Below are 13,423 nucleotides of genomic sequence, written 5' to 3'. Positions count from 1 at the left end.
AATTTTTTTTTACAAGTATTATTTATTTTCTGATCATTAAGACCAGCCTGAAAGACATCTGTACAACAACCCTAAGTCAATATCATTACTGTACGATCAGTACTTCAGCTGCTGGAGCTTTATTTCATTGATAGTGTTGTATGAGAACATGCACTGGAATTAGAAAAGGTCTGTAGCCACCAAAACCTATTCACTACGTTGTCCAAATAATATGGCATCTTCAACATATATTGTGAGGAAAAGCAAGATAAACACAGTGCATGGACAACTACCAGGTCATGGTAGATTGGATATACAAACTACCATGACATTTGGCGCTTGTCATTATAAAGTGTGTGACATGATGGATAATCAACACAAAGCTACCTACTACATTTGCATTCATAATATGATAGTTCCATTATGTATATCGTCCTGGCGATATGTGAACAAAAATATGAATCCTTTCATAAAAGCATGAAAATTGGCACAGGCCTGAATTCCCAAATGAATACCGTTGCCATGACTCTATCTCAGTCGCACCTTCTCAAAATCATTATTTGGGGTGTAGGCCAATGCGATAATCAACTTACAACATTTCCCTTTTTTAAATATTGGTCAATAAATGGGCATAGTGTATTCTTGTGGAAGTTCCATAAAAATAACACTCATCCTGTATCCTGTCCAATACAAATGAGGTTTCAGGCAATAAGAGAAGATAAACCGTGATGCATTTAATTGGGTCCCTCAGACATCCGTGAGGAATTCGTGTGGTTTAGAGCTTGGCATAAAACAAAAGGCTAAACAAATTAAGCAACATCAAACTAATGAGAGACTGGAATATAGCAATCACTGAGGATAGCTTCGGGAATAATACAGACACAGCCCAATCCAGCGGGGATAAGAGTTTCTTCAAAGTTGACATCTGCCCACGTAAACATTGGCATTACTAGAAACATGCAAAAATGTAGTTCTTCAGAGGCCGCGCAGGCCTACTCTTCCAGGCTGAGTTTGTGGAGATTGGAGAGTGCAGTAGCCCTGCTGGGTCCCTGTAATTGGTTGTACAATGATGCCAACGCCAGCAGCTACCTCAGCCACAAAAAACAACTTGTCGGTGAGTTCACTACAGAGGCATTGAGTGGAGTTTTCCTTATTCAACATTGCGCAACTTTGTTTTTTTTAGCCTTACTTCAATCACTAACCCTAAAATGAACCAATCACATATATTGCCTGAATTTAACTAATCGCATTTGTTTCTGCCCTCAAGACAGACGTGCCCTCAGAACAAAACGGAATAAGGAAAACTCCAATCTGCAACAGAGGCTGGACATTGACGTACCACACTCACACAGGTTTGGGGGTCGACTGCCCCTTATCTGCATGCTAGACAGCGTTGTCAACTCAGGTCTCATTCTGGCTCCAGGCAGGCGGCAGATGGAGGTAGGTGGTGGTGGTGTTTGTGTTGGTGGACTGGAAGCTCCATTTGAAGGAGCTCAGGAAAGCTTGTTAGTCAACAGGCACAGTTGTAGCAGACCTTGACCAACTCCCGTCTCCAAGGTGACCAGCCAGGGGGCAGGAGTCTACAATAAATCAAGTAGGGAAAACAAAAAGAGAAGCACAGCAAAGCAAGTTAAATCTTACAAAACTAAAAATACACAATTGCTTATAAAAAGTCACTGCAAACTGAAAATAATTCATAGATGCACACAATAATTGCTGGTCTTCAATTTTGGGGCGAATATACTATTGTAGATGGGGAATAGATGAAAAGGTATAGCCTAAACAACACTTTTGTTTTCACAGGAAGATTACTCAGACTGAACTCTATATTTACGTTGAATATCTACATAAGTATATCTAACTGATATCTACCTTGAGATCAATTTCTTCAATAAAATGTTTTGTTGTTGACCTAGTTGTATATAGGTTTTCAACAAAGTTGTATATTCAGCAAAAAAATTAAAATCATGCATCAATATGCATTTAAAATACAGTATGTCTGTCTGTCTGAAAGATTTAATGTAAACTTGTTTGTTTTTAGACGGTTGCAGAGTTTTTCTGCACTGCAGCAGTAGATGAGGCTTTGCTGAGTGGAGATTTTAGCCCTAGGTAATAAAAAGTCCTGTTTACATCCAAGTGGGTCAATGCTTCACTTCTCTCATTCCCCAGTCTACTTTAGGTATTTTAGAAGAAGGCAATCATAGCACAGACAAGAAATCTAACTAATACATTTAATTTGGCCTCCAAATTTCAGGTCTGTTGGGGATGGGGGTTGGACTGGCACACTACGGAGAGTCCAGGCTAAATCAGGACAAGAGTGGCAGAGATCGAATATCCCCAGCTCGGATAAACCCGTTGGCCAGGATTTTTAAGCTCCTGCCGGTGCTGAGACAGTTTCTGAAATCAGAGCCCCAAAGCCCCAGGTGTATTTATACACTGGAGTAAATAGGGGTGAGCAGGCCACTAAATATAATCACAAGTCTGTGCAACAATAACTCAACATCAGAGGTCTCTTTGGGTCTCCTTTTGGGGTATAATTATACAGAGATAAGTACTTAACGAGCGAGAAAGATGCTATTGATGGAAGGATGCTGTTTCTTTCCCAAAAAATTCAACAAGATGACTGATACACAATTGACTCTCATTCAAGTTTTATGCACATAATCAGAGGTATGAGTTGGTTGTCAAATTTGTAGTCATCACAGAGTACGCCAGTATGAGGAAATTACGTGTACTGCGAGCATGCGCTGACCAACTGGCAAGTGTCTTCACTGACATTTTCTAACTCTTCCTGTCCGAGTTTGTAATACCAACATGTTTTAAGCAGACTACCATAGTCCTTGTGCCCAAGAACACTAAGGTAACCAGCCTAAATGACTACCGACCCGTAGCGCTCACGTCTGTAGCTATGACGTGCTTTGAAAGACTCACATCAACACCATTATTCCAGAAACCCTAGACCCACTCCAATTCGCATACCGCCCTAACAGATCCACAGATGACACAGTATCTATTGCACTCCACACTGCCCTTTCACACCTGGACAAAAGGAACACCTGTGTGAGAATGCTGTTCATTGACTACAGCTCAGCGTTCAACACCATAGTGCCCTCAAAGCTCATCAATAAGTGAAGGACCCTGGGACTAAACACCTCCCTCTGCAACTGGATCCTGGACTTCCTGACGGGCCGCCCCCAGGTGGTGAGGGTAGGTAACAACACATCCGCCACGCTGATCCTCAACACAGGGGCCCCTCAGGGGTGTGTGCTCAGTCCCCTCCTGTATTCCCTGTTCACTGCACAACTCCAACACAATCATTAAGTTTGCCGATGACACAACAGAGGTAGCCCTGATCACCGACAATGATGAGACAGCCTATAGGGAGGAGGTCAGAGACCTGGCCATGTGGTGCCAGGACAACAACCTCTCCCTCAATGTGATCAAGACAAAGGAGATGATTGTGGACTACAGGAAAAAGAGGACAGAGCATGCCCCCATTCTCATCGACGGGGCTGTGGTGGAGCAGATTGAGAGCTTCAAGTTCCTTGGTGTCCACATCACCAACAAACTAACATGGTCCAAGCACTCCAAGATAGTTGTGAAGAGGGCACGACAAAACCTATTTTTCCTCAGGAGATTGAAAAGATTTAGCATGGGTCCTCAGATCCTCAAAAGGTTCTACAGCTTCACCTTCGAGAGCATCCTGACTGGTTGCATCACTGCCTGGTATGGCAACTGCTCGGCCTCCGACCACAAGGCACTACAGAGGGTAGTGCGTATTTACATTTACATTACATTTACGTCATTTAGCAGACGCTCTTATCCAGAGCGACTTACAAATTGGTGCATTCACCTTATGATATCCAGTGGAACAACCACTTTACAATAGTGCATCTACATCTTTTAAGGGGGGGGGGGGTAGAAGGATTACTTTATCCTATCCCAGGTATTCCTTAAAGAGGTGGGGTTTCAGGTGTCTCCGGAAGGTGGTGATTGACTCCGCTGTCCTGGCGTCGTGAGGGAGCTTGTTCCACCATTGGGGTGCCAGAGCAGCGAACAGTTTTGACTGGGCTGAGCGGGAACTGTGCTTCCTCAGAGGTAGGGAGGCGAGCAGGCCAGAGGTGGATGAACGCAGTGCCCTTGTTTGGGTGTAGGGCCTGATCAGAGCCTGAAGTTACGGAGGTGCCGTTCCCCTCACAGCTCCGTAGGCAAGCACCATGGTCTTGTAGCGGATGCGAGCTTCAACTGGAAGCCAGTGGAGAGAGCGGAGGAGCGGGGTGACGTGAGAGAACTTGGGAAGGTTGAACACCAGACGGGCTGCGGCGTTCTGGATGAGTTGTAGGGGTTTAATGGCACAGGCAGGGAGCCCAGCCAACAGCGAGTTGCAGTAGTCCAGACAGGAGATGACAAGTGCCTGGATTAGGACCTGCGCCGCTTCCTGTGTGAGGCAGGGTCGTACTCTGCGAATGTTGTAGAGCATGAACCTACAGGATCGGGTCACCGCCTTGATGTTAGTGGAGAACGTCAGGGTGTTGTCCAGGATCACGCCAAGGTTCTTAGCACTCTGGGAGGAGGACACAAGGGAGTTGTCAACCGTGATGGTGAGATCATGGAACGGGCAGTCCTTCCCCGGGAGGAAGAGCAGCTCCGTCTTGCCGAGGTTCAGCTTGAGGTGGTGATCCGTCATCCACACTGATATGTCTGCCAGACATGCAGAGATGCGATTCGCCGCGTGGTTATCAGAAGGGGGAAAGGAGAAGATTAATTGTGTGTCGTCTGCATAGCAATGATAGGAGAGACCATGTGAGGATATGACAGAGCCAAGTGACTTTGTGTATAGCGAGAATAGGAGAGGGCCTAGAACAGAGCCCTGGGGGACACCAGTGGTGAGAGCGCGTGGTGCGGAGACAGATTCTCGCCACGCCACCTGGTAGGAGCGACCTGTCAGGTAGGACTCAATCCAAGCGTGGGCCGTGCCGGAGATGCCCAACTCGGAGAGGGTGGAGAGGAGGATCTGATGGTTCACAGTATCAAAGGCAGCAGATAGGTCTAGAAGGATGAGAGCCGAGGAGAGAGAGTTAGCTTTAGCAGTGCGGAGAGCCTCCGTGACACAGAGAAGAGCAGTCTCAGTTGAATGCCCAGTCTTGAAACCTGACTGATTAGGATCAAGAAGGTCATTCTGAGAGAGATAGCAGGAGAGCTGGCCAAGGACGGCACGTTCAAGAGTTTTGGAGAGAAAAGAAAGAAGGGATACTGGTCTGTAGTTGTTGACATCGGAGGGATCGAGTGTAGGTTTTTTCAGAAGGGGTGCAACTCTCGCTCTCTTGAAGACGGAAGGGACGTAGCCAGCGGTCAAGGATGAGTTGATGAGCGAGGTGAGGTAGGGGAGAAAGTCTCCGGAAATGGTCTGGAGAAGAGAGGAGGGGATAGGGTCAAGTGGGCAGGTTGTTGGGAGGCCGGCCGTCACAAGACGTGAGATTTCATCTGGAGAGAGAGGGGAGAAAGAGGTCAAAGCACAGGGTAGGGCAGTGTGAGCAGGACCAGCGGTGTCGTTTGACTTAGCAAACGAGGATCGGATATCGTCAACCTTCTTTTCAAAATGGTTGACGAAGTCATCCGCAGAGAGGGAGGAGGGGGGGAGGGGGAGGAGGATTCAGGAGGGAGGAGAAGGTAGCAAAGAGCTTCCTAGGGTTAGAGGCAGATGCTTGGAATTTAGAGTGGTAGAAAGTGGCTTTAGCAGCAGAGACAGAAGAGGAGAATGTAGAGAGGAGGGAGTGAAAGGATGCCAGGTCCGCAGGGAGGCGAGTTTTCCTCCACTTCCGCTCGGCTGCCCGGAGCCCTGTTCTGTGAGCTCGCAGTGAGTCGTCGAGCCACGGAGCAGGAGGGGAGGACCGAGCCGGCCTGGAGGATAGGGGACAGAGAAAATCAAAGGATGCAGAAAGGGAGGAGAGGAGGGTTGAGGAGGCAGAATCAGGAGATAGGTTGGAGAAGGTTTGAGCAGAGGGGAGAGATGATAGGATGGAAGAGGAGAGAGTAGCGGGAGAGAGAGAGCTTGGGACGGCGCAATACCATCCGAGTAGTGGCAGAGTAGTGGCAGAGTGAGAAGTGTTGGATGAGAGCGAGAGGGAAAAGGATACAAGGTAGTGGTCGGAGACTTGGAGGGGAGTTGCAATGAGATTAGTGGAAGAACAGCATCTAGTAAAGATGAGGTCAAGCGTATTGCCTGCCTTGTGAGTAGGGGGGGAAGGTGAGAGGGTGAGGTCAAAAGAGGAGAGGAGTGGAAAAAAGGAGGCAGAGAGGAATGAGTCAAAGGTAGACGTGGGGAGGTTAAAGTCACCCAGAACTGTGAGAGGTGAGCCATCCTCAGGAAAGGAACTTATCAAGGCGTCAAGCTCATTGATGAACTCTCCAAGGGAACCTGGAGGGCGATAAATGATAAGGATGTTAAGCTTGAAAGGGCTGGTAACTGTGACAGCATGGAATTCAAATGAGGAGATAGACAGATGGGTCAGGGGAGAAAGAGAGAATGTCCACTTGGGAGAGATGAGGATTCCAGTGCCACCACCCCGCTGGCTCGATGCTCTAGGGGTATGCGAGAACACGTGGGCAGACGAGGAGAGAGCAGTAGGAGTAGCAGTGTTATCTGTGGTAATCCATGTTTCCGTCAGCGCCAGGAAGTCTAGGGACTGGAGGGTAGCATAGGCTGAGATGAACTCAGCCTTGTTGGCCGCAGACCGGCAGTTCCAGAGGCTGCCGGAGACCTGGAACTCCACGTGGGTCATGCGCGCTGGGACCACCAGGTTAGAGTGGCAGCGGCCATGCGGTGTGAAGCGTTTGTATGGCCTGTGCAGAGGGGAGAGAACAGGGATAGACAGACACATAGTTGACAAGCTACAGAAGAGGCTACGCTAATGCAAAGGAGATTGGAATGACAAGTGGACTACACGTCTCGAATGTTCAGAAAGTTAAGCTTACGTTGCAAAAATCTTATTGACTAAAATGACGAAAATGATACAGTACTGCTGGCTGGTGGAGTAGGCTAGCTAGCAGTGGCTGCGTTGTTGACTTTGTTTGAACGTGTAGCTGGCTAGGTAAGCTCGATAGTTTCAGTACTACACCTTGTCATGATACAAAAGCAACTTTGTAGCTAGCTAACATAACACTAATCAAGACGTTCCTTTGTAATGTATTTAGTTTCTACGGTGCTGCTCGTCGGTAATAGTTGGCTGCTTTTGGAAAAATGGCGTCGCGGGGGACGGAAATAGCTGGCTAGCTAACCTCGATAATTACTAATCTACACAATTATCAAGCTATGACAAAGACAACTATGTAGCTAGCTAGCTAACACTGCACTAGTCAAATCGTTCCGTTGTAATGTATTAGTATCTACAGCGCTGCTAGTCGGTAGCGGTTGGCTAGCTAGCAGTGGGTTTGATGATGACTAAGTCTGGAGTCTGGACAACGGCGACGCGGCTGGCTAGCTAACCTCGATAATTACTCTAAACTACACAATTATCTTAGATACAAAGACAGCAAAGACAACTATGTAGCTAGCTAACTAACACTAACACTAAACTAATCAAGTCGTTCCGTTGTAATGTAATAGTTTCTACAGTGCTGCTAGTCGGTAGAAGTTAGCTAGTTGGCTAGCTAGCAGTGTTGACTAGCTAGCTAGCAGTGTTGACTACGTTAGGACGAAAATGGCCCAGTACATCACTGGGGCCAAGCTTCCTGCCATCCAGGACCTCTATACCAGGCGGTGTCAGAGGAAGGCCCTAAAAATAGTCAAAGACTCCAGCCACCCTAGTCATAGACTGTTCTACCTGCTACCATACGACAAGCGGTACCGGAGCGCCAAGTCCAGGTCCAAGAGGCTTCTAAACAGCTTCTATCCCCAAGCCATAAGACTCCTGAACATCTAATCAAATGGCCACCCAGACTATTTGCATTGCCCCCCCCCCATTTTACACACCGCTGCTACTCTCTGTTGTTATCATCTATGCAAAGTCACTTTAATAACTCTACCTACATGTACATATTACCTCAACTAACCGGTGCCCCCGCACATTGACTCTGTACCGGTACCCCCCTGTATATAGTCTCGCTATTGTTATTTTACTGCTGCTCTTTAATTACTTTTATTTCTTATTCATATTTTTTTTTTACTTCATTGTTGGTTAAGGCTTGTAAGTAAGCATTTCACTGTAAGGTCTACACCTGTTGTATTTGGCGCATGTGACTAATAACACTTGATTTGATTTGATTCCAGTCTTTTTTCCACCATACATTTTTACCATAGGTTATTTAAAAAACACTTAAAATAAGGGCTGTGTTTCGTGTAGGCTAAATCTGTTTTGATAACCGTGTAAATCTCTCTAGGACAAGGTGACTTTTATCAATATATTTGCCTGTATTTACCCCCCCAAAATGAAATGCTAATTAGATGCTAATGTGGCTATCATAAAGAACTACAAATGCCATGATGATCTGAACAAGACAATACCTGAAGACAAAGGTGTCAGCTAGAGATGACATGCAGGAGCTTGCAAGGATTTGAAGTCTTGCATGATGTTTACTTTCATGCAAATTAGCATGTTTGAATCTGAGAGTAAATAGTCTAATATATTGATAAAAGTCACCTTTTCAGAGAGAGATTTACATGGTTATCAAAATGTCACGCCAGGGTAAGCCTACACGAAACACAGCCCTTCATTTAAGTGTTTCTAAAATTCTCTATGGAAAAAATGAATGGTGGAAAAATTATTGGAGCCATTTACCTGTTTGACCACTAGGTTTTAGGAGGTTTTATAGCCTACTTGTATGCATGATTATTTGTGTGGCAAGGTACGTTATCAGTGGTGCTGACGTGCATGCATCATCAACATCAGGTGTGATAGGGTCACTTTTGCCTGCTAAATTAGACTGACAGCAGAGTTCATTCCGGTTTAACCAGGCTTGGGTCGCTTAACCTGAGGAGTTTGGCAATGAGGCCCTTTATCTGCTTCCCCAGATTCAAATTAACTTGTGGATAACATTTTTATGTCTCTGCGTGCCTTTTGAAGGAAGTTGCTAACTAGTGCTAGAGCAATTGCTAACTAGCGTGATACCCATAGACTTCCAGTCATTGCACTTTCGCTAGTTAGCATTGACTCATGAAACTACCTCTAATTTCCCTTATACTGGACACAGAGACATAACAATTGCTAAATCCTGAAGTATCCCTTTAAAGGTCCAATGCGGCTGTTTGTATCCTAATATTATGTAATTTTTAGGTAACAATTAAGTACCTTACTGTGATTGTTTTCAATTAAAATGGTCAAAAATAAACAAAAATAACTTAATGAAAAGAGCACTTTCTCAAGCAAGAATTTTGCTAGGACTGTCTGGGAGTGGTCTGAGTGGGGAGGGGAAAACTAGCTATTATTGGCAAAGATGTTTGGAGCTCTCTTTCTTATCAGTCTATTAACTAATTTCATTCATGGTGATGTCACCAGGCAGGCCAAAACTCCAACTATTTTTTTTACACACAATATGACAGTATCTTATTCCATTCAGTTCGTTATTTATGTCTACTTACTGCATCATTTTCTAAGGATTTCTTTGATTTTAAATCACTTCAGGCCAGGGGTGTCATGCACCTATTATTTTATAGGGGGCACCCAGTACGTTATGATGTAGAATTTTGAATTTTTCAAACACCTGAAGCATATTTTTCCTGCAATCTAGAGCAATAAGTTTAGTAATTAATTTAACATCTGAAAAGAAATTACAAGACAAATCTGAGGGGGTCACGTTTCCGTGTGCCCCATGTGGGGATGTCGCCTCTGCTTCAGGCTAATTTTCTCCCTAAGATATGTAGTCAACTCCAAAGGTCTTATACCTACACCTAGTGGCTAAACCATATTACTATTGAACAAGGTGTTGAAGGAGTTCTCGATCTAATAAAATAAAAATAGATAACAATACAAAAAGAAATGACCAGATTTTTTATTTATTTGATATGTAACTTCTACATATCTGAAACAGTGATAATGTCTGTATCATATAGAGGGGGGAATTCAGACAATTTTTGAATCAAAATAAAGAACACGCCTCAGATATGCTCATATCTGAATATACAAGTGGCAATCTTTTCAATCTTTTGCAAATCTTCGCCCAAACATAAAGAATATGTTTGACTTAACTTTTAGCATTTTGGTGAAAAACTGAAATTACTTAAATTAACGTTTATATACATTTGGAAATATAATATTTGAGACAATAAATTAACACAAATTGACACAGATGGCTTCCTCCTCAGTTTCCAGGGTTTCCTCAACAGTGCATGTGGCTAACCTCTGATGTAGGCCTGTTTTGTTCCTCACTGACACCTTAATCACAAATTTCTAATTGTACTTGTAAGTATTATATGTGCATGTATCAATGGAAGAACAGCACCAGAGCATTGTTTTAGAGCCTCCTCAATAATAAATGCATTATTTGCAGAAAGATTAGAGCAGATAGATTTAGATGAGGCTAAACAAAAGCATTCAAGTTGACATAATGAACAGAGAACTTCCCTCTGATTTCACCACAGAGACATCAAGAGAAATCAGGTTCAATCTTAAGAGGCACTCACAACAATTTCCATGACCCAATGAAATGCACATACTGTATTAGGTCACAATGAAAACTGCACCTGAGAAAAACTTATTTTCCTACCACGGGACAGGTCTTTTTAATATGATATGATAAAAGCTCTTCAATTGTTAAGTATCTGAATAAAATATAAATGGTCACAACTGGAAGACTGAAAGATATTTTCTAGTGCAGTGGTCGACAACTATTCTGCCATAAGACCTTACATTATGTAAAACAAACACATACAGTATAAGTTCCTAACTTCTGGTTATTAGACCTGCCTCACCAAGGCTCACCTGTGATTGTCAATAGTGCATTTTGTGCCATCGAGACTGTTTCAAACAAACCGGGTGAAAACCCAGTGGAAAACATTTGGCACATGCCATCTTAATGATGTCATTTTCTGGTTGTAAACTGTTTTTCTGGTTGTGAAGAAGTCATAAAACCAGATTTTCAACTAGTCTCTGTTACAACCACGTAAAGACGCATTTCTTTATGACGAGATCATGATGTCAAAGTAAATCCGTCATATGTTGGTTGTTATCTGGTCACATAACAACCAGGCAGATAGATTTTTCTGGTTACCTTCGTTAACAAAACGTTAGTATACAAGCAGCATACAACGTGACCATAAAGTCATAGAAGACATCATACTGACCACATTGCAAGAGATCATGAACTAAATTTTGCATGTTTTCTCCCAAAATGAGTTAAACTTTATACACACAGAAACACAGATTCCACACTGGGAAACATCCGATACATGACTTGAGGCTACAATCAAGGGCTTTTGAGGATAACATCTGCAAGCGGGACAAGGGATACAATTGCTTGTCGAAACACAAACTACTCTGTTCGTTTTTTTAGGTCAATGTTCTCAACCTTGTGACTTCCTTCTGGCACGCAGTTGACGATATAATATGTAATGGTTCATGTGCTAGCCTCCACGATCAACCAGGCCGAGACTTAGCCCTGCCCTCTCCACTCTCTTCTACCTCTGCTCTCACTAACAACAATACTGTCAAATTAGAAATGTCAACGATAATGTCAAATTACAATATGTACAGTACAGTACATCCAGGTCCAACCACCCATTGACTCTGGTGGGGTCTTTCAGTGCTGTTTGACCAGAAACTAAATCCTCGGGATGGGTCTGAGCAAGTCTGCTCTCCAGGGAAGCGGATGTCATTCCTGGAGGAGGGTCTCCCTCCAGTTGAAGCTGTGGTTGGGTCCGTGTGTGAGGGGCAGGATGGGCGGGTCCACCAGCTGCCAGACCCCCGTGTCGCTCTGCTCCTCGCAGGAACAGAAACCCAGGTAGGGGATCTACAGGAGGGAAAGAGGCTCTCGTCAGCCGCAATAAAGGCAGAATGAAAGTTAGGAAGTGGGGTGGAAAGGCAGAGGGGGAGAAAGAGAGAGAGAGGCAGACAAAGAGAGAGACAGACAGACAGAAACACACATACAGAGAGACAGGCACAGAGTGAAAGTAAGAGTGAAAAAGAGTGAGTGGGAAGACACAATGAGATCAAAATAAAATATCACATTGAGCGAGTAAAATAAACTTCAGCTGACCTTCCTGACTACTTGGATGAAGTCCTTGGAGGTCTGGGGGCTGCGGCCCTGGAGCTGTCGCGTGCAGGCCTCCAGGGAGGAAGCATGGGCCACAAACAGTATGTTGTTTCCTACAGAGTGAGAGATGAGGAGATGAGGGAAGGGAAGAACAACATGGACCAGATGAATCCCAATGTCCATCCCACACAAGATGTTTGGAGTGGGAGATGAACAGGGTTTTCACTTTTGGGACTATTCCGTTGATTCCATTACGCCAGGCAAGCTCAATCGAGCACAGCTAAAGGATTTGAAAGATAAGTACTAATTGAACGCAGGACTGTTTATTATACACATCCCATCAAAAGCCACAGCAGTGACTGAACCCTGCATCATAATTACCCATGTTTTTGCAGTCAGACAGAATGTCTTTGGTCACTTGGTAGCTCCGGCTCATGTACGTGTCATAGGACTCCGACACGCTAAGTTTGCATATTGGGATGAGAGGTCTGTGGGAAGAAGGAGTGAGAACATGTGAGACAGAGGCATGGCTGAAAAGGCTCCGGCCCCGCCCAGCAACAACCCTTAGCCCCTACCTTTACCACTTCATGTACATAGGTCAGAAGGAATTAAATAAACATATGCAACATGGTAGTAGCTCCATACTTTTCTTTGATAGGCTTAATGGAATGTTAACCATATTATTTGTACATATCTGGTTGTCTTTATACCTGTGCCTAGGCCCAAGGTTAAAGGGACTAGGGGTTGTTTCTGGATGGAGCCTAACTCTGCGTTTACACATGGAAGCGGCATCTCGCGGTGAAACATCGGAAGCCATTCACCTTCAATGGAAGGAAAGCGAGAGAAGTGGAGAGTGGGCGGGGGACCGTTGAGCGATGCGAGCATGGGCGCGGGAGCTGAAAAGGGCAGGACTAAAGCTGGGGAAAGGAGAATTTTCATCAAAAGCGACTGACCAATCATATCTCACCATAGCTTCCAACCCCTACTGGATTGACTGACAGTGGCTGTTAATTAGGGTGACCATATTTTTGTTTTCAAAAAAGAGGACATGTCCGGGAAAAAGAGGACGTATGGTCACCCTAAGTAACAGCATCTTCTGTTTTACCTGCTCTCACAAAATAGTCAGTTAATTTACCTGACGAACTCTCTCCTTTAGCTGCAATTTTGTGTTTTGTGGAGCTTATGTGGGCTTCTAGGTCGCTAGCACCTTTATTTGACACTGACACGTACGTGCCAGCTTTGCAGGTCATGCATTCTG

The 13,423-nt window shown here is 44.6% G+C and overlaps 1 protein-coding gene across 2 annotated transcripts in view; it reads right to left on the bottom strand.

Moving 5' to 3' along the window:
* Positions 1–582: 582 nt before the first annotated feature.
* Positions 583–13,423, bottom strand: part of LOC115163238 (ubiquitin-associated and SH3 domain-containing protein B) — a 53,482-nt gene continuing 40,641 nt past the window's right edge. Inside the window, exons 12-15 of one of the 2 annotated variants that reach the window (XR_003869706.1) lie at positions 12,547–12,653; positions 12,169–12,278; positions 11,691–11,922; positions 583–1,559 (exon numbers count right to left, since the gene is read on the bottom strand). Coding sequence is in view for 1 of the 2 variants with exons in the window: in XM_029714963.1 (XP_029570823.1) it covers positions 11,785–11,922; positions 12,169–12,278; positions 12,547–12,653 (355 nt within the window). In the remaining variant the exon portion in view is untranslated. Of the gene's footprint in view, positions 1,560–9,950; positions 11,923–12,168; positions 12,279–12,546; positions 12,654–13,423 lie in introns of those variants that run through there. The other variant, XM_029714963.1, reaches the window with a different exon arrangement.

This window comes from Salmo trutta, chromosome 26, assembly GCF_901001165.1.
Source record: "Salmo trutta chromosome 26, fSalTru1.1, whole genome shotgun sequence".
Taxonomy (NCBI): Eukaryota; Metazoa; Chordata; class Actinopteri; order Salmoniformes; family Salmonidae; genus Salmo; species Salmo trutta.
Note: the sequence above shows the minus strand (reverse complement) of the source record. Positions and strands in the feature narration are given on the sequence as shown.